The sequence below is a fragment of the Lactuca sativa genome, chromosome 5 (genome assembly GCF_002870075.4).
Source record: "Lactuca sativa cultivar Salinas chromosome 5, Lsat_Salinas_v11, whole genome shotgun sequence".
Taxonomy (NCBI): Eukaryota; Viridiplantae; Streptophyta; class Magnoliopsida; order Asterales; family Asteraceae; genus Lactuca; species Lactuca sativa.
In genome coordinates, this window is record NC_056627.2 from 263185609 (window position 1) to 263207229 (window position 21621).

General features: G+C 31.9%; 2 protein-coding genes across 2 annotated transcripts; both read left to right on the forward strand.

Moving 5' to 3' along the window:
* Positions 1-294: 294 nt before the first annotated feature.
* LOC111877593 (caffeoyl-CoA O-methyltransferase 5) lies at positions 295-2226 on the forward strand. The gene is made up of 5 exons (XM_023874118.3): positions 295-516; positions 606-685; positions 1190-1334; positions 1467-1598; positions 1765-2226. The coding sequence occupies exons 1-5, from the start codon at positions 409-411 to the stop codon at positions 2056-2058; spliced, it is 759 nt and encodes a 252-aa protein (XP_023729886.1). The 5' UTR covers positions 295-408; the 3' UTR covers positions 2059-2226.
* A 1029-nt stretch (positions 2227-3255) lies between these two features.
* LOC128126010 (uncharacterized) lies at positions 3256-4560 on the forward strand. The gene is made up of 4 exons (XM_052763675.1): positions 3256-3347; positions 3434-3907; positions 3979-4129; positions 4207-4560. The coding sequence occupies exons 1-4, from the start codon at positions 3256-3258 to the stop codon at positions 4558-4560; spliced, it is 1071 nt and encodes a 356-aa protein (XP_052619635.1).
* Positions 4561-21621: the final 17061 nt, after the last annotated feature.

A 21621-nucleotide genomic window follows, 5' to 3' on the forward strand; every position in this document is an offset into this window, starting at 1 on the left:
TGGGAAACTTGTCTTGAACGATGCTTTAGAGAACTTTTTTATAATTTTATAAGATAAGATTACCATATTTTTCTTTATTAATTATTAATATAAATATTTTATTTATTAAAAACATAATTATCAGTAAGTACGTTATTATTTATTAGGTGCCGATTGACATTGTATTTGTAGTCATAGTATGTATTAATACCCTTTAAAGCAGTTATTCATTTTTCTTGAAATATTCATATGAATATTTAAATTTAATTTCTTTGTTTGAACCGGACTTCTACAACCATATATATACTCCTTATGATGCTTTGGAAACTCAGGTTAGTGGTTCAACATCTTTCCCACCTATCCAAGAAAAAGAATACTTTTCATTTTCTCTTCAAGAAAAAGAAGTCTTGAAGGAAGAAACGAGCAAAAATGGCACTAGATGGAGAGACTAAAACTGAGTCAGGTAACGAAAAGCAAGTGAGCAAGCACCAAGAGGTTGGCCACAAGAGTCTTTTGCAGAGCGATGCTCTTTATCAGGTACGTTGTAGTTTGTTTAATTACTGTAAAGATGATGATTATGGAAATAAAAATAATCGATTCAAGTTTCTGTTTGCATGGTTTTACAGTATATTCTTGAAACGAGTGTGTATCCACGCGAACCGGAACCCTTGAAGGAGCTTAGAGAGGTCACGGCAAAACATCCATGGTAAGTCTCGTGTGCATCCATGATTGGATGATTTCAAAACAACTGCAAATTAAATACAATAGAAGTTAGAGCAAATTACATTTTTGGTTTTTGAGAATCACTATTTTTTTGCTCTAAAAAGTTTTTTCTTGTGATTTTAGTCTCTCTATTTTAGTTTATTGCGACGTTTTGGTTTTTCTAAGTAAAATGATTATCTTTTTGTCATAAATATAGCTTATTTTTGTAAATTTGTCCCAAAATATAGAAATTTTACTTGGAATATAAATTGAAAAGCGTTACATATAGTCTGATTTTTTTTATATATTATATATTTTTTATTTAAATATAAAAATTTATAATAACAATAAGCATCGTTTTTTCTGACTTAACTTGACTTTAAAAATATTTAATTTTACAGGACCAGCCCTAAAACTATATTATTAGACTACAAACCATTCCTTAATTAATCGATTATTTAGAATTAATAGTTATTAATTTTTTTTTACTTATATTAAATACATTCAGGAATCTGATGACAACATCAGCAGATGAAGGACAGTTTATAAACATGCTATTGAAACTAGTGAATGCTAAGAACACCATGGAGATTGGTGTCTTCACCGGTTACTCCCTTCTTGCTACGGCCCTTGCTCTTCCTGATGATGGCAAGGTACAGGAACTACTTTGTTTTATATATAATTACCAATAATTACAAGATATTACTTAATTTGTTTTAAACCAGAGCTATTTATTTATTTATTTAGAATTTATGATATAAACTTTTGATCTGTTATTGTTACAGATTTTAGCAATGGATATAAACAGAGATAACTATGAGTTGGGACGCCCTATCATAGAGAAGGCTGGAGTCGCCCACAAAATCGACTTTAGAGAAGGCCCTGCCTTACCGGTCCTCGATGAAATGATTGCAGATGTAAGTACAATAATTAAATCGTTATATTAATTTTTGTTTTTATATTCTAGAAATTTTATAATTGTAAAATATATGTGAACTCATAAGTTTACTATATATACGCAAGTTTAGATTTAGTACACACTAACATTCATTAGTATTTGACTTTTGGTTGATGAATATTCAGGGAAAATATCATGGGACATTTGACTTCGTATTTGTTGATGCTGACAAAGACAACTACATCAACTACCATAAAAGGCTGATTGATTTAGTAAAAGTCGGTGGTTTGATTGGTTACGATAACACCCTATGGAATGGCTCAGTTGTTGCCCCACCAGATGCACCAATGAGAAAGTACGTAAGGTATTACAGAGATTTTGTGTTGGAACTCAACAAAGCCTTAGCTGTTGATCCAAGGATTGAGATATGCATGCTTCCTGTTGGTGATGGGATTACCTTATGTCGTCGGATCAATTAATTTTTATCCATGTTATGATAGCGTCTACCAAACAAAATGGGATATATCATATATGTTGTGGGTTGGCCCCAATATAAAGATCGCATATGCTTTTGTTTTGTTAATTCCTTTATTTTATCTATTTTGTATAATATATGATCATTGAATTACCAGATGATCCATTATGCATGTGTCATATTTCATTTATGCTCATTAATGATTGTGGATCGTAATGTAGGTAATCTTGATCAACCAAATTTATGCAATTTGATTTTTATGGAAGAGTTTTGAGCCGATTCTATATTTTTGAATCTAGGACTTCTTTGCAAAAATTGAACACCCCAAAAATTTTGATTTTTCTATTTAAAATATAAGAAAGGGAAAATGACACATACAACCTATGAACTTCTAGAGTTTATCTTTTTAGTCACTTAACTTTTTTAGTGGCTTTATGACGGAACAGACTTTATTTTGTCGGATCAATTACGTCATTATGTCAATTGTGAAGGGTCAGTCGGTCATATTTATGCCACATATGTTACTTAAACCTCTTTGGCTTGCTGATTGTGTATGTCATGTCATTTATTAATACCTTTACTTAAATGAGATCTTTTCTTGTCTACTATTCACCACTTCCATCTCTTTCGATAAACCCTTACTTTCTTTCGTATCCTCAAACCTCAAACATGGATCCCATACTCATCCAAGTCAATGTGCATTTCCAAGGAATCTTCGCAAGCATGGACAAAAACGGGTGTTATGAGTTTATCGAAAGGTTCACTGGAGAAAAGAGTGAGAAGCTCAATTACTACCAACCAAATATTCATTTTCCTAAAGGTTTGACGTTAATTTTGAATGAGATGGATTATGCATATTTTATAGCAATAGCATATGAATGTGGTGTTATACTCCCTATGTATGTAGACCATTTTGGTACTAGTAACATTCAGGAATGGTTGGAAGAACACAAAGAAGAGGTTGTTGATAACATAGTGGAAGAAGTTATTGATGGTGCAGGACTAATTAAAGAAATTGAGACAGGCCATTTAGAGGAAGATGAGGATGAGGATGAGGATGAGGATGACCATGGGGCTGATGATTTGGATGCTGATGAAGATGAGGATAACCATAGCATCCCTTATTTTTTTCAAAAAGGATAATGGCCCTAATGTCGACGTGGGTGAAAATGCTGCTTTGGGTGACCCTTTGGAAGAAGCCATGTATGACGATGAAGATGTTTATCCTCAGTTGCCAAATATTTTCAATGAAAAGTTGCACTGGAAGGAGCAAGAACCTGTGTTAGGTATGAGGTTTGAGATTCCTAAACAATTGAAACACATGCTCTGTAACTATTTTGTTGCAAATGCTTATCAATTATGTTTTGTGAAAATGATAGTAGACTATTGCTAGCCAAATGTTATGATGTAAAATGTACATTTATGGTTTGGGGTTCATGGATGAGTGATGATAAGTCTTTCCAATTCAAGTATCTTATTAGTGACCATAAATGTTCAACGAATTTGATATTCGGATCAATTGTTACATATAGATGGATAGGTACCCACTTTACCCAACAATTTTTCAACAATCAGAAGATGAGTGTGAGATTACTTAGAGAGGATGTGAAAACTACTTTTGGCATTGTTGTAAGTATGAGTCAGCGTAGGAGAGCCAAGAAATATGCATTGAGTCTAGCTGAAGGCACGGTTGCAGAAAATTATGCTAGAATATGGTCTTACGGTAAGGAGATTAAAAGATCAAATCTTGGATCCACTGTTAAAATTTATGTGGATACAATGCCTGATGGTAAGAATTACTTCAACAAGATTTACATATGCTTTGTTGCAGTCAAAGAGAGTTGGCGTGGAGGGTGTACAAGGATCATTAACTTGGATGGTTGTTTCCTAAAAAGTTTTTGCCAATGTGAGTTGTTGTTGGTAGGGTTGCTAACAATGGAATATTCTCAATTGCTTGGGCAGTTGTATATGTGGAAAACAAGGAGAATTGGAAATGGCTCATTGAAAATCTTGCAGAAGATTTGCAATGTTGGAATGAAGGAAGTGGTTTGGTTTTAGTTTCTAATCAACACAAGGTATGTTTGTAAAATATTAAAAATAGTATAATAAATATTTACATTTCTAGCTTCACCTATTACTGGTACATATGTAGGGTTTGGTTGAGGCAGTCAAAGAAGTATTCCCAGCAGCAGAACATAGGCAGTGTGATAGGCATATACATGCTAATTTTAGAAAGAAGTTTAGTGGAGCCAAGTTTGAAAATTTGTTTTGGAGAGCAAGCAAGGAAAAAACTGAAGCACATTTTAACACAGTCATGATAGATATTGAAAAGTTGAATCCTAAATCCGTTAAACATCTTATGGATAGAGATCCAAAGACTTGGTCTCTAGCTTTTTTTAGAGTTCACAATTCATCATGTGAATCTGTGGAGAATGGCTTTTCAGAGAGCTTTAATAGTGTAATTTTGGATGCTAGGAAGAAACCTATTATCAGCATGTTATCGTAGTTCACGAAAAATCTCTTCCCTTACAAGCAACACCTTCAACTGTGTCTGCAACAGAATTAATCGCCATGTCTTCATTTGTGACTCCATTCGAGACATTTTCAGCTATGTGTCGACAATAGTTGGATGACCAACTGTGATTTGGAGATGATTGTGAAGACATCGTTTATGCGATTGGTATTGAAGTTTAGGGTGAATTTGGGGTAACCAGGTTATGAATTGTGCCATTTTAGGGCACAAGTTTCACATTTTATACGGAGGTGGGGTGAGCAGTGTGAACGTGGCCTCTATGTTTCACATTCTAAAACAACGTCGTTTGGGTCCAAGACGTAAATACAATTTCGCCATGTCATCGATGATGTGCCGATGTGGCATGGTTACCGGGTATAATAAGTAAAAGGGACTAAATTGCTAGGTTGCAACACAATTCGTTCCCTCATTAAGCCACTAAAAAGGTTATGTGACTAAAATGGTAAACCCTAGAAAGTCATAGGTTGAATGTGTCATTTTCCTTATAAGAAAAAACATATTTTCCACTTAGACTAAGATTTGATTTTGATATCCAAGTATCTTTTAGAACAAATTACTGAAATCGTCCATGCGGTTTGCCAAAATTTTGTGTTTAGTCCCTCATTTTTTTTTTCTTTTTTTGCTTTCAGACCGTCACTATGGTTTCGTTTTGTTGCATGGTTCGTCCGTGTAGGGCTGTTAATCGGGTCAACCCGATCGGGTTAAACGGGTCGGGTTAGTCGTGTTTTTTATAAAAATAATTTCACCCGGAACCCGACCCTATTAAGGTATGGGTTATCCGGGTTCGGGTTATTCGGGTTTCGGGTTAATCGGGTTACAATGTAAGACAAAAATATTGTGTCATATTTATGATAATGTTTATTTTTAGAAGGTTAAATTATGATGTGTTAAATCCAAATGACTTTGAGTGCATATGGTTTATTTTTCTTGTTTATACTATACAAGTAAAAAGCATTATTCATTTGATTTGTGACTGTGTATTTTTTATTTTAGGCCACGATAAACTACCATTGCATATTATTTTACTATGCTACATATTAATTTCCATTTGTACAAATCAATATTTTGTTCTACAGTTGTGTTGCATCTTATTTTCCTCTTTTTTAGGCCACATAATGTACAAAAATAGAAGATGTGAGGTGGAATAAAATACATAAATATTGTACTATATTTTTATTCGGGTTAATCGGGTTAACCCGAAACCCGACTTTTATGAAAAAAATCAACCCTAAACCCGACCCTAACTATAGTTCGGGTTTGTCGGGTTAACCCGAATAACCCGATTAAGAATTTTGACCCTATAAAACCCGACCCTAAATGCCATAATCGGGTTAGGGTCGGGTCGGGTTAATCGGGTTCGAGTTTTTTGACACCCCTACGTCCGTGACATCCTTGAAATTACTATAAAGCCCTTAATGTTTTCTTTTTCAGTTTTTTAATTATTTATAATATATTTTTAATTAAAGAAAATAAACTAATTGGCAAGTGGGACCCACTTGCACTCCGACTCATGATCCCAGTCCGGCTGGCACTCCGATTACTCCTACCACCAGGCCAACATCGATCACCGGTCACCATCAACTATCGCCAAACGCCAACCGCCACCTGAAACCGAAAAATAAATCTATAGCCTGCACCATCAATGAGACCCACCTTTATCCCCCTCACTCTTTAAACCTAACCCACTCTCTGCCATCGACCACCATCTACACCTCTTGACGGAAACAAATAAACACCTGATCCCAGAAAAATCATGCTAAAAAATAAACCAAATACCAAATCAAAATAAATCCAAACAAATCACAACCTATATTCTTTTTTTGGAATTTCAAATGGTCGAACCTCTGTCCTTTTTGAGAATTTTAGAACATAAAAATCAAACATGAAAAGTTAAAAGTCAAAATTAACCAAAAATATGAAACCCAAATCATATATGAGCATCGATATGTAGAACTAAGGTTTTACACACAAAAGCATTCACAAAACACATCCTATCTGGGATTTATCAGAAGCCAAATCTCCACAAAGAAATTAAAACCCAAAATTAGAGGGTTGTATGTGAAAGAGAGGTGGGAACGTTGGTCTGATAAATAGTCATCGATCTATAGAGTTAGGGTTATGAGGCAGAGAAGACGTGGGTTTCACAGGAGGGTCTTCGGTTGCTGAACGTGAGGACATTGTCACTAGAAATGTAGGAAGGTAACGATTCTTGTCAAACCGATGAGTTTCAGTAGCAGTATGCAGGTGATGGAGGAAGAGTGGTAGTTTCAGGGGGTGCGACGGTGGTGGCTTCACGGTGGTGATGGTTGGATTTAGGGCACTGCGGTCGTATTCGTGGGTGGAAAGCAATGGCGATGTGTAGGCGATTGAGGAAGAATGATAGTTTCAGGGGAGGCGACGGTAGTGGCTTCAATGTGGCAGCGGTCTGGTGATGGTGTATTAAGCAGGGTGGTCTCAAACATATTATATTTTGGGTCGAGGACGAAAGAGGAAAAAATGTCCTTAAAATACACAAATTTCATCAACTGTTTTTATATTAACTTAATAATTAAAAAAAATTACTTATACTAACTTTTAAATATAACATTTTCGATTATAAAAACCCATAAATTTAAAGAAAAATACTTCAACTAGCTTTTTGAGATGCAAAATCACTAATAATATATTCAAAATCGATCATGTCTAACATTAGATTAATAAAGTCTGTAAAAATTTTAGGCCCCTTTAAAAGATGAGTCCTGGACTGTTACCCCTATCGCCCATCTGGGATGGGCATGGTATTGAGGTTGAATATTTGACTATTTCTTCAAATATTTCATTGAAATGAACGGAAGTAAAGAGCCCAAGAGGTGTACGATTTGTCAGTGGGTCCCATACTATTATTTAACTTTTTTTAATTAATATATAAAATCTTATAAGGGTAGTATAGTTATTTCAGATATGTCAAAGACGAACCATGCAACAAAACGAAACCATAGAGACGGTCCAAATGAAAAAAAAAATGTTAAGGACCAGACACGAAATTTTGACAAACCGAGATGATTTCAATAATTTGTTCTATCTTCTACAATGTACCTCTAATCATCATATGCCTTATCATTCTATTTATCATATCCCTATAAAATTTTGAGTTTTTATCCATTCGTACCTCTAATCATCATATGCCTTATCATTCTATTTATCATATCCCTATAAAATTTTGAGTTTTTATCCATTCGATATCCCATTTAATCTTAGCATTTTGAGCCAAGTCTCAATATCATTCGGATGTGTAATCCTCACAAGGTTACGAAAGCCATCAAGCGCATCTAGGGGTGTCAAAAAAACTCGAACCTGATTAACCCGACCCGACCCTAACCCGATTATGGCATTTAGGGTCGGGTTTTATAGGGTCAAAATTCTTAATCGGGTTATTCGGGTTAACCCGACAAACCCGAACTATAGTTAGGGTCGGGTTTAGGGTTGATTTTTTTCATAAAAGTCGGGTTTCGGGTTAACCCGATTAACCCGAATAAAAATATAGTACAATATTTATGTATTTTATTCCACCTCACATCTTCTATTTTTGGAGTGTTACAATATTTTTGTTCCCATTTAGTTGGGTTTGACTTGGTTTACGTGGGTTCCTCATCTCTTATTCAAAATGACGATGGACGTTGGGCTTCTTTTTATGAAATCATAAAGAATTTGATGACTCGTTAACTTGTTCTTACATGTTTACCTAAATTTCATAAGTTCATACTGACTTATTCAACGAGTACTGTTGGGCGTTGGTTTTCATCTCACGAAATTTAGTTGTAGCTTGTTACAAGTTACATATTCTAAATTGATGGTTTTCATCATCACTTGTAGTCACAATTGTCACTCGAGTACTTTAGTTTCCCCTCTGTTTATTTAATGGGTTTGGCGGACGATGGTTTCTTTTTACAAAAGTCAAAACATAACATTTTGTGCTTTACAAATGAATTGACAGATTTTATTTCACTTGTGATTGCAAATGTAACTTATTTTTTAAAGGTTCCCAACTGCCTATTATACGGGTTTTAGTGGACGTCAGACTTCATTTTATAAAATCCAAAGTTTTTAAAGAAATTGGCTATTGTTAACCTGTGTATACAAGTTGGCTAAGCTTCTTAGGATCGCACTCCCTTTGATTGGTTGGGTATTATTGGTCTTCATTTCATGAAGTCCAAATAATTTTAGCATGGAATCGACATATCTTATACTATATTATAAAGCATATTAGTCATATCTTGAATTTTAAGAGGTATAAGTTACAAAGCTTTTTGTACAAATTGATTATGCATAATTATCATTAATACTTGCCAAAAGTTTGAAGATTAGAATTAACGAAGGTTATTAAGAAAATAAATTTGAAGTAAAATGATAATTTTAAAATATTAAATTAATGTAGATAAATAAATTTAAATTTCTTAAACTAGACACCAATATTAATTAATTTACATTAACTGTATAAACATGTAATGTAAACATAAGATCTAAAGAAAAATATTTTATTTAAAGTGCTAATTTTTTTTACATAATAACTAATAATAAAATCTAATACTTATTTTCTCATAAAAAATTATTCGCTAAAAAAATTATTTATCACCGCCACTTTGCGCGAGCACACATCTAGTGTGTGTGTATATATATATATATATATATATATATATATATATATATATATATATATATATATAGAGAGAGAGAGAGAGAGAGTGTGTAGGTTCAATTGAGAAAATAAAAAAGGTTGAGAATGGGGGAATCATTCTCAGCCACTCATTTAATCTAAGCATAAAAAGACACGGTGGCAAACTTGTAAATATGATATAATAGCCTTCAATCACAAATACGTAAGTGTAGAGAATTAGATAACAGTTGAAATTCATTCTAATCGATCGTTATCATCCAAATTTCTCCTCCAACCTTCAACAATCATCCAGATTTCTTCAATTAAATCATCGATGAACGTCATCCTGTGTTAATCAATCATCGATCTTCGTCAATAACACGTTTATCAACACCATTCAACAGTTGACAACAAAAATTCGTTTTTTGCTCTTTCAATCCAACCTTCAATTCTGCTTGAATACGAGCATATCTTCAACATCTATGATTAATTATACTTCCAACATCATTAGATCAACATCATTGATAATCAACAAAAAATTCAATTCGTATCATTCATTCAACATCGATCATCAAATAAAACATCGAAATTAAGGTTAGAAAAAGATCAAATCATTTTTTGTTTGAAAAATTTCATATATTTCTCTACCAATCTACTATTTTGTAAGATTTAAATAGTCAAAGTATCATATTTATCACATTTTTAAAAAAGTTAACTTGTATGCACTCTAACTGTTTGATGAAATGCATAAACTAAATTACCACGTTATATTCATATATGAATATGTTTTCTCACCCGAATCAATATGTGATTATTAAAACACAAAACAAATATGCAAGTCTGTATGTTATTCATATGTGAATAACATATAATAATTTTATATGTTTCTAAAAACACCTTGTAATATTCATATATGAATATACTGTGCAATATTCACATATGAATATACTAACTATTATTCATAAGTGAATATACAATCTAATATTCACAAGTGAATATACTATGTACTATTCTCATGTGATATACCATGTAATACTATATAATATTCACATATGAAAATATCATCTAAGTGAATATATCATCTAACATTCACAAGTGATTATACTATGTAATATTCACAAGTGAATGCATTGTCTAATATTTAAATATGAATATATTATGTTTAGTATATGTTATATTCATATATGAATGATACTTAAATTGTAAAAAAAAATTAATCTTAGTTTTTATTCATAAGTGAATAACGAATGTACTGTAGTAAAAACCTGATTCATTTTTATTCACTTATGAATAACGATAGCTGAAAATATAAAAAAAATAAATTTTTTATTTTATCTTAGAACTATATCAATATGGATGTCTATTTGTAGAAAATAAAAAATCATAAATTTTGGTATATTTAAAATCATTTTTCGATAAAAATAGCTTCTTAAAAATTAAAATAAAAAAAACGAAAAAACTACGTTTTTGTATATATATTAAGGTAATGTTTAGCATAGTTTAAGGAAACATGTTTTGTTGGAAAACACATGTGTATTTTTTTCTCATTTCCGTTGGTATTTGAAAGCTTTTGCAGCAAAAATAAATGATTGGCTGAGAATGATTCCCCCATTATCAACCTTTTTTTTCTCAATTGAACCCTCCTATATATATATATATATATATATATATATATATATATATATATATATATATATATATATATATATATATATATATATATATATATATATATAAACCCGTGTGGACAAGATTTGTGTAGAGGTGTGTATGGAGCGGTTTGGTTCGGTTATTGGCGAAAACCGACCCATATCATTACAATTGGTAATGCATTTATGTAGCCATTGGTTATTGGTTATTATCGATTGTGGTTAATAGTTTTAAATAATGAATAGTTTTGGTTAATGGTTAATATTGGTTTACCAAAATAATAATAATAATAAATTACATAAAAGCTGAAAGGCCATTGACATAGAAAGTGAAAAAGAAAGTACATTAATATAAAAAATAAATGTAAAATTATTCGTTGCTATAAAAAGCAAAAGTAAAAAATACGTTGCCATAAAAATTTTATAATTGTTAAGTATTTAAAAAACTTACAAGTTCCATTCTAAAAACAATTCAAAAAAAAAACTCCAGTATGATTAATTAATGAAACCCCATTCCTTAAACTTCTTTTTGCATCCTTCACGTATGGAATACGTCGCATACAATAGAGATGTCTACTTGATTAAATTATATAGCCTTGATACAAAAAAGAAAAACAAACGTAGAACATATATGATGAGATCAATATCTAGAGCAAATAAATGAAGAACAAAGCCAAAATAAAAATATACATTAAAAGACATAAAAATACAACATAACGGAGATCACTATTACATGGGTATCTCATTAAAGTATCAAGAATTTTCATCAATTGTCTCATTTTCTTATATAATTACCATAATCTTTATATATATTAAAAGAGAAACCTGATTACATCATCTTCAACAATCAGGTCCATTGATTGACTTTCCTTTATAATTTTCCACCATTTGATCAATTTGATGATGTCATCCTCATAATGTTAATAGGATTTTTTTAAATCCTTTCAGAATGTTGATTAAGGAAATAATTATTTTTTTCGGATTCCGATATTTATGATTAAAATGTTAATTAAGGAAATAATATCTTTAAATCATTCAAAATCGTTGAACCTTATAAAGCACAAAACCATCATTTACTGAAATCCAATTAAATATGCATCAAATTCATCTATTTTTGACAACTATTTGAATTTAATATAAAATCACATCTCCTGTTTTTCAATTATCTCTTGAAAATCGTTAATCAGCTCTCATCTTTCTTTATATATATTAAAAGAGAAATCTGATTACATCATTTTAACAATCAGGTCCATTGATTGACTTTCCTTTATAGTTTTTCCACCATTTGATCAATTTGATGATGTCATCCTCATAATGTTAATAGAATTTTTTTAAATCCTTTCAGAATGCTGATTAAGGAAATAATTATTCTTTTGAATTCCGACATTTATGATTAAAATGTTAATTAAGGAAATAATATCTTAAATCATTCAAAATCGTTGAACCTTATAAAGTACAAAACCATCATTTAATCAAATCCAATTAAACATGCATCTAATTCATCTATTTTTGACAATTATTTGAATCTTTATATATATTAAAAGAGAAACCTGATTACATCATCTTCAACAATCAGGTCCATTGATTGGCTTTCCTTTATAATTTTCCACCATTGGATCAATTTGATGATGTCATCCTCATAATGTTAATAGGATTTTTTTAAATCCTTTCAGAATGTTGATTAAGGAAATAATTATTTTTTTTCGGATTCCGATATTTATGATTAAAATGTTAATTAAGGAAATAATATCTTTAAATCATTCAAAATCGTTGAACCTTATAAAGCACAAAACCATCATTTACTGAAATCCAATTAAATATGCATCAAATTCATCTATTTTTGACAACTATTTGAATTTAATATAAAATCACACCTCCTGTTTTTCAATTATCTCTTGAAAATCGTTAATCAGCTCTCATCTTTCTTTATATATATATTAAAAGAGAAATCTGATTACATCATCTTTAACAATCAGGTCCATTGATTGACTTTCCTTTATAGTTTTTCCACCATTGGATCAATTTGATGATGTCATCTTCATAATGTTAATACAATTTTTTTAAATCCTTTCAGAATGCTGATTAAGGAAATAATTATTCTTTTGAATTCCGACATTTATGATTAAAATGTTAATTAAGGAAATAATATCTTAAATCATTCAAAATCGTTGAACCTTATAAAGTACAAAACCATCATTTAATCAAATCCAATTAAACATGCATCTAATTCATCTATTTTTGATAATTATTTGAATTTAATACAAAATCACGCCTCCTGTTTTCCAATTATCTCTTGAAAATCGTTAATTAGCTCTCATTCCTTATTATCTTCACCAGTATCATTTAATTCCAGTCTTTAAAATACTAAATAATAGATAAACATATTGTCTCCAATTTAAAGTAGATTTTAAACGATTTTGTTTCTCATTGTCCACGTTTTGAAAATTATAAATAATTCTCACATTTCTCATTTGCTTATTCACATGTATGTTCTTATATCAGTGCACTGCATAAATTGAAAAAAAAACAATACGTCAACCTTTACATCAGTTTTATTACGAATCTTCAAGGTATGTCATTCTCTGCGTGTGCTTTTTTAACATGTGTGTGTGTTGTGTTTCCCTTTGTTGGTACCTCTTATATGTGTTAACTAATTATTTGTAACTGTTCTCAAAGAAACCTGCATAAAATATTTACAAGTTCATACAAATATTAACAACGTCATCTTCTTTATATAAAGCAAAGTGTCGAATTTCTACATCTGCACATATTTATATTGACTCTTATAGATAGGGTTAGACCCAATATAAGTGAAATATAGAAAATCATAGGTACATGAATATATTCAGATTTCTATAAACATTTAGAATTCGTATAATCATGGGTTATGTTGTGAGATCCATCTATGAATTTTCTGATCATTCAAACCTGATATAAATTAAGCAAAAATAGCTAATCCGCATCATGCAAATTCAAACAACTTAACTAAGATTTTATTTAAATAATATCTATTTTTTCTTAGTCTAATAATTATCTCTAATAGTTTTGTGTTTCTCTTTACAAAAGGTGAAATGTCACATAGCAGTGGCAATGAAGTCGTCTTTGATAGTCTTGCTACATAGATGCCTCGAAGTAATCATAGGATATTCGTTTTCAAGTAGTCATGGTTTGAAAGCAGACTTACAAAAACAACCCAAACATGGTGAAAAGCGTGGACATGATTTTAATGGATCAACATGTGCGATTTTACTAAATTAAAATAAAATTATATTTTATTTTTTTTCAATAAAACAACATTGGTTATCACATACAAGACACTAAAATACATACAACAATAAAAAAATATCATCAATGCATTTCAAGCCCTGTTCGATGAAGGAGCTGTTAGGAAAATCACTAAATTTGGTATAGCTAGAAACGAAGGATATTACATATAAGTAGCTACTCAATGCATGACATTTAATCTAATTTATTTTAAGAATGGATTTGATTAGTTAAATTATGATGTGTCACTAAAAATAAAATTGAGGATTTAAGACTATACAATTCCATCCAACTTTCAGTTCCTACATTTAAGGAGATTTTTATGAAAGTTTCCGTTTATTTTTCTTAAATCAGAAACCTTATGACATCGTCTTAAACAATTAGGGTTATTGATTGTGTTTACTTTATAGGTTTCCACCCTCGGATCAATTTGATGCTATTATCTTGACCAAAATGAATTAAAATATTCTAATCCGACAATTATGATTAAAATGTTAATTAAGGAACTAATATCTTTAAATCCTTTCAAAATCATTGACCCTTATAAAGTTTAAAACCATCATTTAATCAAATCTCAATAAATATACATCTAATACATCTATTTTTGACAATTATTTGAATTTAATTTAAAATCATGCATCTGTAAAGTCGTTGGGTTTGTGAAATTTTAAACAAGATTTATGTTAAACAAGGTAATTTAAATTTCGATAAGTAAATAACCTTTTTTTCAGCTAATAATATGTAATTAACTTAACTTCATAACCTACCATCTACTAATTCGTATCTTCTGCACCTTTTATATGATTTGCATATGATTTAATCTCTTATCATTAAATCTTAAATCATTGTAATCATTTCCATATTCAAATTTCAATATATATATATATATATATATATATATATATATATATATATATATATATATATATATATATATATATATAATTTCCTATTTATTTCATTATTCATATCAATTACCGAATTACTTTGGTTGTTTTTAAAATCCTTTCCTCTACATAATCATCATCGACAACACCAACATCTACACAATGTTAGCAAACTAATTTCGCTTATTGACTTTCTTTTGTTGTCTGTTAATCTGTTCAATTACATGTATGTATGTGTGTGTGTTTTACGTGATGCTATTTTACAAAGTTTCGTTTGATTGCAAATTAGTTTATTACTGAATTTGCAAAGTGTTTGCTTTTTTCCTTTTTTTTGGGTTTTTTTTTTGAATTATATCTCCTCTTCCTTCACAATACGTCATCCAACTTCGTTTGGCCAATGCTATTTGGTTGTGGGTTGTTGACAATTAAATTTTATGGGTAATAATTTTGAAAATTGTTCTTAAATTTCTTTTGTGTGTGTGTGTGTGTATATATATATATATATATATATATATATATATATATATATATATATAGTATGTGACTTCCTTAACGATTACTTTTATTCACTGTGAACATCAAAGCTCTCGAAATCGGAATCAGGATACCGACAAATACACGAGGTTAGTGATTTCATTATTTTTACGTATACAATATCTTTTTTTACTTGACACACATTGAAAGACGACTATTACCTCATGTTTTGCTTATTAATTGTCAATTCGACTTATCAGATCACTTCAATTCATCAAATCAATAATGGAGTACACTTCGGACAATAAAAGTAATGATGTTCAAGATCACCCATTCATCGTATGTGGTTTACATCTTATTGTCTAACAATGACATTTTGTGATTCGATGTATATTCAGAATAATATTTAGTGATATATGCACCTTCTATTATTAATGATTTCAACTCATGTGCATCGATGCTTATCAAGTTTGATGGAAAATTGAGATATTTTTCTATAGGTGGAGATCGTTTGTGGAGTATTTGAGTTTTCATTCAGAATCAGTAGGTTAAAATAGATGTTAGTAATTACAAAGCCGATGCACATGAATGGTGGGATTATCGAAACAATCTCCTTAATTTTTTTTAAAGAAAATACGATTGAGTATGTCGTTCCGGCACATTGTTCTCATGAAGTATTTTCATTTTGTTCAGATTTTGAGATAGTGACTATGCCAAGTAGAAATATATTTTAATCGTCAACTCATGTTTTATTTTGTTTAATGATATCAATTTTTTATGTTACTTTATATTATTTTTTTATTGTGTCGACTTTTTATAACTTTATATAAATTTTTTTATATGTTCTCCGCGTTTAACGCGGGTCATAATCTAGTTACCAATTATATAACATATATAAAATACATTAAAATTTCTATATGGTAATTGGTTCGGTTCAGATATATATGGTTCGGTTTCACAGAAAAACCAAAACCGAACCACTAACATTCGGTTAATGAAAATCATAAACTGCACTGTCGTTTTCATTAATGGTGTGGTTTTAATGGCTTGGTTATAACGGTTATAACGATTAAGGTCCGATTTTTCAGTTATTATGTTAAACCCTTCTCTGTCGATGATGTATTTAATTTTCAAAATATTCATGTTTAGTTGAAGATACAATCAAAAAATTATAATCATTCCAATACATACCTTGAGAGCCCATCAAGTTGGAAGTTTTAAAGGCCCGTCAATTACAAACTTCCAATTTTATTAGCCCGATTCTTAACTTTGTGGACCATTCCAATTTTAATTATCATGCTTTTTCCTTGGTTTCTATATACTCAATGATACATGCCCATTACACGATCCAGCAACCACGAGCCCAAGTCAGCCACCACAGGAGCGACCCAAGAGATCCAAGAAAGTACCCGCCCAATTCCTTGATTGAAAGCTGTTGACAGAGTCCTGCATTGCATGGTTTTAGGAGGAAGACTTCCTCATGGTTAAATAATGTGAGCCAGTGCTCCACGTAGTAGAGTCCACGTTTTCCTTAATGCATGCATTCCTTTAATTTAGCAAGCAGTTAGCTCTAGTCCTTCATTTTAAATTGTAACGTTGCATGATTAAGAAATAAAGCATAAAATTGTTCCAAACTTCCTGTGTTCCTATTTCTTCTTCTTTGTATCTTCTTGGAGCCTAACCCACTCAACGGGCTACTATCACTCAATAACTGGATAAAAAAGATACAACGAAAGATTATTCACACAGGCACACTTCACAAGTCAAAGGCCTTACACAAATCAAAAATCAAAAGGAAAACGTCCCATTTTATCCCTTTTGCTGTGGAGAATCACGAAGTCAAAAATAGAAAGGAAAACGTCACACATCATTACCAGCCCTTCACCACCTCACATTGCGATACACCAGCCACCATAACTACCAACACAAACAAAGAGACGAAGACCACCCTTATTCCTCCACTACAATCATCACAAGTCCACAAACACCACATCCAATCAGAACCACCGAACCAACACCTTAACACCACCCTTTCTCCATCTCTACACTACTAAAACCTTAATAGAAATCACCCACCATCCTCTTCACCCCAACATCATCAATCTCCCAGGTCATAACACCATCATCGCCGAAGTCGGTTATCTAATCAAATAACACAAAACAAAGTGGAATAACTCTCCAATTTTATTGAGAAAATATAACTCAATAACTCAACAATGTTTTTATGCATAGTCTATGTCTCGGTGAGTGTGTGTGTGTGTATATATATATATATATATATATATATATATATATATAGAGAGAGAGAGAGAGAGAGAGAAAAAAAGAGATAGGTTCAAATGTTTCTCACATCTATTATGTGCTAGAATACACCAATAAGAATTTAATAAAAATTATATGTATATTAAATGATATCCATACTTATAATTCTTTTTTATGGAATCTAATTAAATTTTTCATTAATGTCAATAATAATATTCTTTCAGAATAAATTTGTATCTAGAAGAATGAGAGTCTATTCTAGCAGAATGAAAGTGTATTCTAGTAGAATACACTCTCGTCCTTCATATTTCATGCAACTTTATTGTATTTTAAGCGAATGAATCCTGAAACAAAAAACGAAATCATACATAAAAACCTAGATGCGAATTCATTCTGAAAGAATGTTATTACTAACATTAATGACGAATTTAATTAGTTTCCATAGAAAGAGAATTGTAATTATGGATATCATTTGATATACATACAATTATGGAAATAATTTAATATTTATTTTTAGTTAATTAAATAATTATTTAATTTTACTAAATTCCTATTGGTACATTCTAGCACACAATAAATGTAAGAAACACATTAACCTAGCCTTATATATATATATATATATATATATATATATATATATATATATATATATATATATATATATATATATATATATATATATATATTCCTAGACTACCAACTTGTAGAATAAGATTAGGAAACTTAAACCAACTTGTTTAAGCCCCAAGTTTACTTGGACTCCAAGTCCTACTCGACTTAGGATTCCAACAATCACCCCCGAATCTCTAAGTCCTTTTAGAGACTTCTTCGATCCCAATCGAGCTTCGTATTTCCTTCAACTTGGTTCGAGGTACCGGTTTCGTAAGAATGTTCGCCTTTTGTTCTTCACCATGAATGAACTCAACCTCCACTTGTTTGTTTTCAACAGAATGACGAATAAAGTGAAACCCCGTGTGAATTTGTTTACTCCTTCCATGAAAAACGAGATTCTTCATTAGTTCGATAGCCGACTTGTTATCAACTCTAAGAACCACTTTCTCTTGTGAATTATTCATGATTTCTCCGAGCAAATCTTGAAGCAATATTACTTGACATGCGGTCGTCGTGGCTGCCATGAACTCCGCCTCGCAAGATGATAAAGTAGTGGTATCTTGCTTTTGTGAACACTGTGTAATTAGAGATGACCCGTAGTAGAAAATGTGACCGATTGTGCTTTTTTCGTCATCCGGGTCAACATTATGACTACTATCACTATAACCAATGAGTCGGCTTTGTCCCATCCCCTCGTACTTGATTCCGTATCCCTTTATTCCTCGTAAGTACCTTAAGATATGCTTGATTGCAACTGTTGGATAAGGTGTCTAAGTCCATAACTATATTTAGTATGTACTTGAACCGATTTGGCATGGTCCATTTGGGTTGCATGGCATCATGAAAATTGGATAGACAAAATGAGAAAAGGACACTTATGGTTTGTTAATATATTATAAGTTCTAATATATTAATATGAAATCATATTATTTAATTAGTATTGATTAAGAATTAATTTGGAATTAATTTTGTGATCAAAAGGAGACTAATTAAATATATGGAGATTGATTTATAAATCATTTATTCTTGTATAGTAGGCTTATGGTTCATGATTCACTAGATTGGGCTAGGACCCATTGGGTGCTCCATGGATCATGGGGGAAATGAAAAGCCATGCACATTATGGTTTACATGGTGTAACCCTACATGTGTCACACTATATAAGGAACCACATATGGAGTAAAATCGGCACTAAGACTAAAAGGGTGAGGACTAGCCGATTTGTGATCAAGTGTTCTTCTCTCAAGTTATTCCAAGAGTTGTGGTGTTGTGTGAAACATTTGAGGCATCACATTTGGGGTGCTAATCTCACAAGGTCTTAAGGAATCCAAGCTACAAGAAAGGTATGTCATTCTACTAGTTTTTATATTACAAGTATCTCATGCCATGCTAGTTAGGATGAGAACCTTGGAAAAATCAAATTTCCATGAATATTAGAGAAAACATAGATCCAAGGTTTCTAGGGTTGCATGTACACCATAGGAGTGTTAGAATACTCAAAACCCATCAACAACACCATGTGATTCTCTTGGACTTTGCATGTATCGGCTAACAACTCTAGCCACATATGCCATATCAGGTCTTGTTTGTAAGAGATATCTAAGGCATCCTACCACCTTTCGATATTGTGACGGGTCGATTTCGGGTTCATCTTTGACCTTTGACAATTTATTTCCCGGTTCCATTGGAATGTGGGTCGAATTGCAATCATGTAAACCGGATTCTTTTAGAATGCGTTGAACATATGCTTCTTGGTTTATAGTAATCCCCGATTCCTCTTGCTTAACTTTAATGCCAAGGTAATAAGTCAAGCTTTCAAGATCTGACATCTCAAAGTTCTTGGACATCTTTAATATGAACCTCTTGATCATACTAAAATTTGTACATGTGACAAATAAATCATCAACATAAATAGCCAAAATCAACAAGTTAGATCCTTCATTTTTTCGGTACACCAATGGTTCTTTCATGAACTTTTGAAATTTCACTCTCTTCAAAATCCCGTCAAGTTTCGTGTTCCATGTTCAAGGTGCTTGTCTAAGACCATATAGTGCTTTTGTAAGGCGATATACTTTATGCTCGTTGCCTATCTTTATATAGACTTTCGGTTACGATACGTAAACAATTTCATTCAATTCTCCATGTAGGAAAGTTGTTTTAACATCTAAGTGGTGTAGCTCCCACCCATTTGTAGCAGCTAAGGCTATAAGAAACTGGATTGTTTCGATTCGAGCTACCGGAGCAAATACTTCTTGAAAATCAATATCGGGTTTTTGGACGTAATCTTCAGCAACCAACCTTGCCTTATAATGGTGTCGTCTGCATTTTTCTTCAATTTGAACACCCACTTGAGTCCAATTGGCTTAAACCCCATAGGCTTGTTCATGAGAGTCCAAGTATTATTCTTATTTATCAAATTAATTTCCGCATCCATGGATTTGATCCACTCTGGTTCTTTCATCGCTTCTTCATAAAAAGAAAAAGAAAAAGTCTTCATCACACAACCGTAAAAATAAAAATCAAAAGAGGATCTCACCAAAGTTCATTGTGGGGGCGGCTATGGAGGATATCGCGGGTATGGTGGAGGATACCCGAAGACCGAGCCAGCTAAATCATCAAAGCGAGTAGTGTCTTCTATAACTGGTGGTGGTTGATAATGCTCATATTCGGATGGCGGTGGATAGTTGCTCGGATCCCTGGAGTGGTAGAAAACCGGAGCTGGAGCTCGATATCGATACTGTGGCTGATCAATGTCCATCAGTTCATACTGGACACGACTGTGTCTGTAGGCGGCATCTACACAGTACTCCTGCTGGTACAGCTGACGAGTGGAAACACTATAAGTGTTGCCAGCTGTAATGCTAACTTGTCGCATCTGCTCAGTAAAATTAGCTAGTGTCGTGTCGACACCCTCCATCCAAAGATTTTTCCTCCCTATCCAATTATGTACCTCCTGATTATGCATTGTTTGCTTCCCTACAAATTCCTCCCATGTTGCCCGCATGTTCCATCCCTGACCTGCTGGTTGTCCCTGTTGCTGCTGCTGATCACCCTAAAAATCACCCACGAATGGCTCCTCCTCCCCCACTGCGAGTGGTGTCCTGTATGTCAGATTCGTGGCAGAATCCCTTAGAATATGCCTCCCATTTTCAACATGAAATGAGATGTATCTAAAAGAAGTAGAAGTGGGGAGAAGAATACGTTGGTATGATGTAGCTCGTGGGACCTCGATCCTATTCCCCAGCTCCCTAGT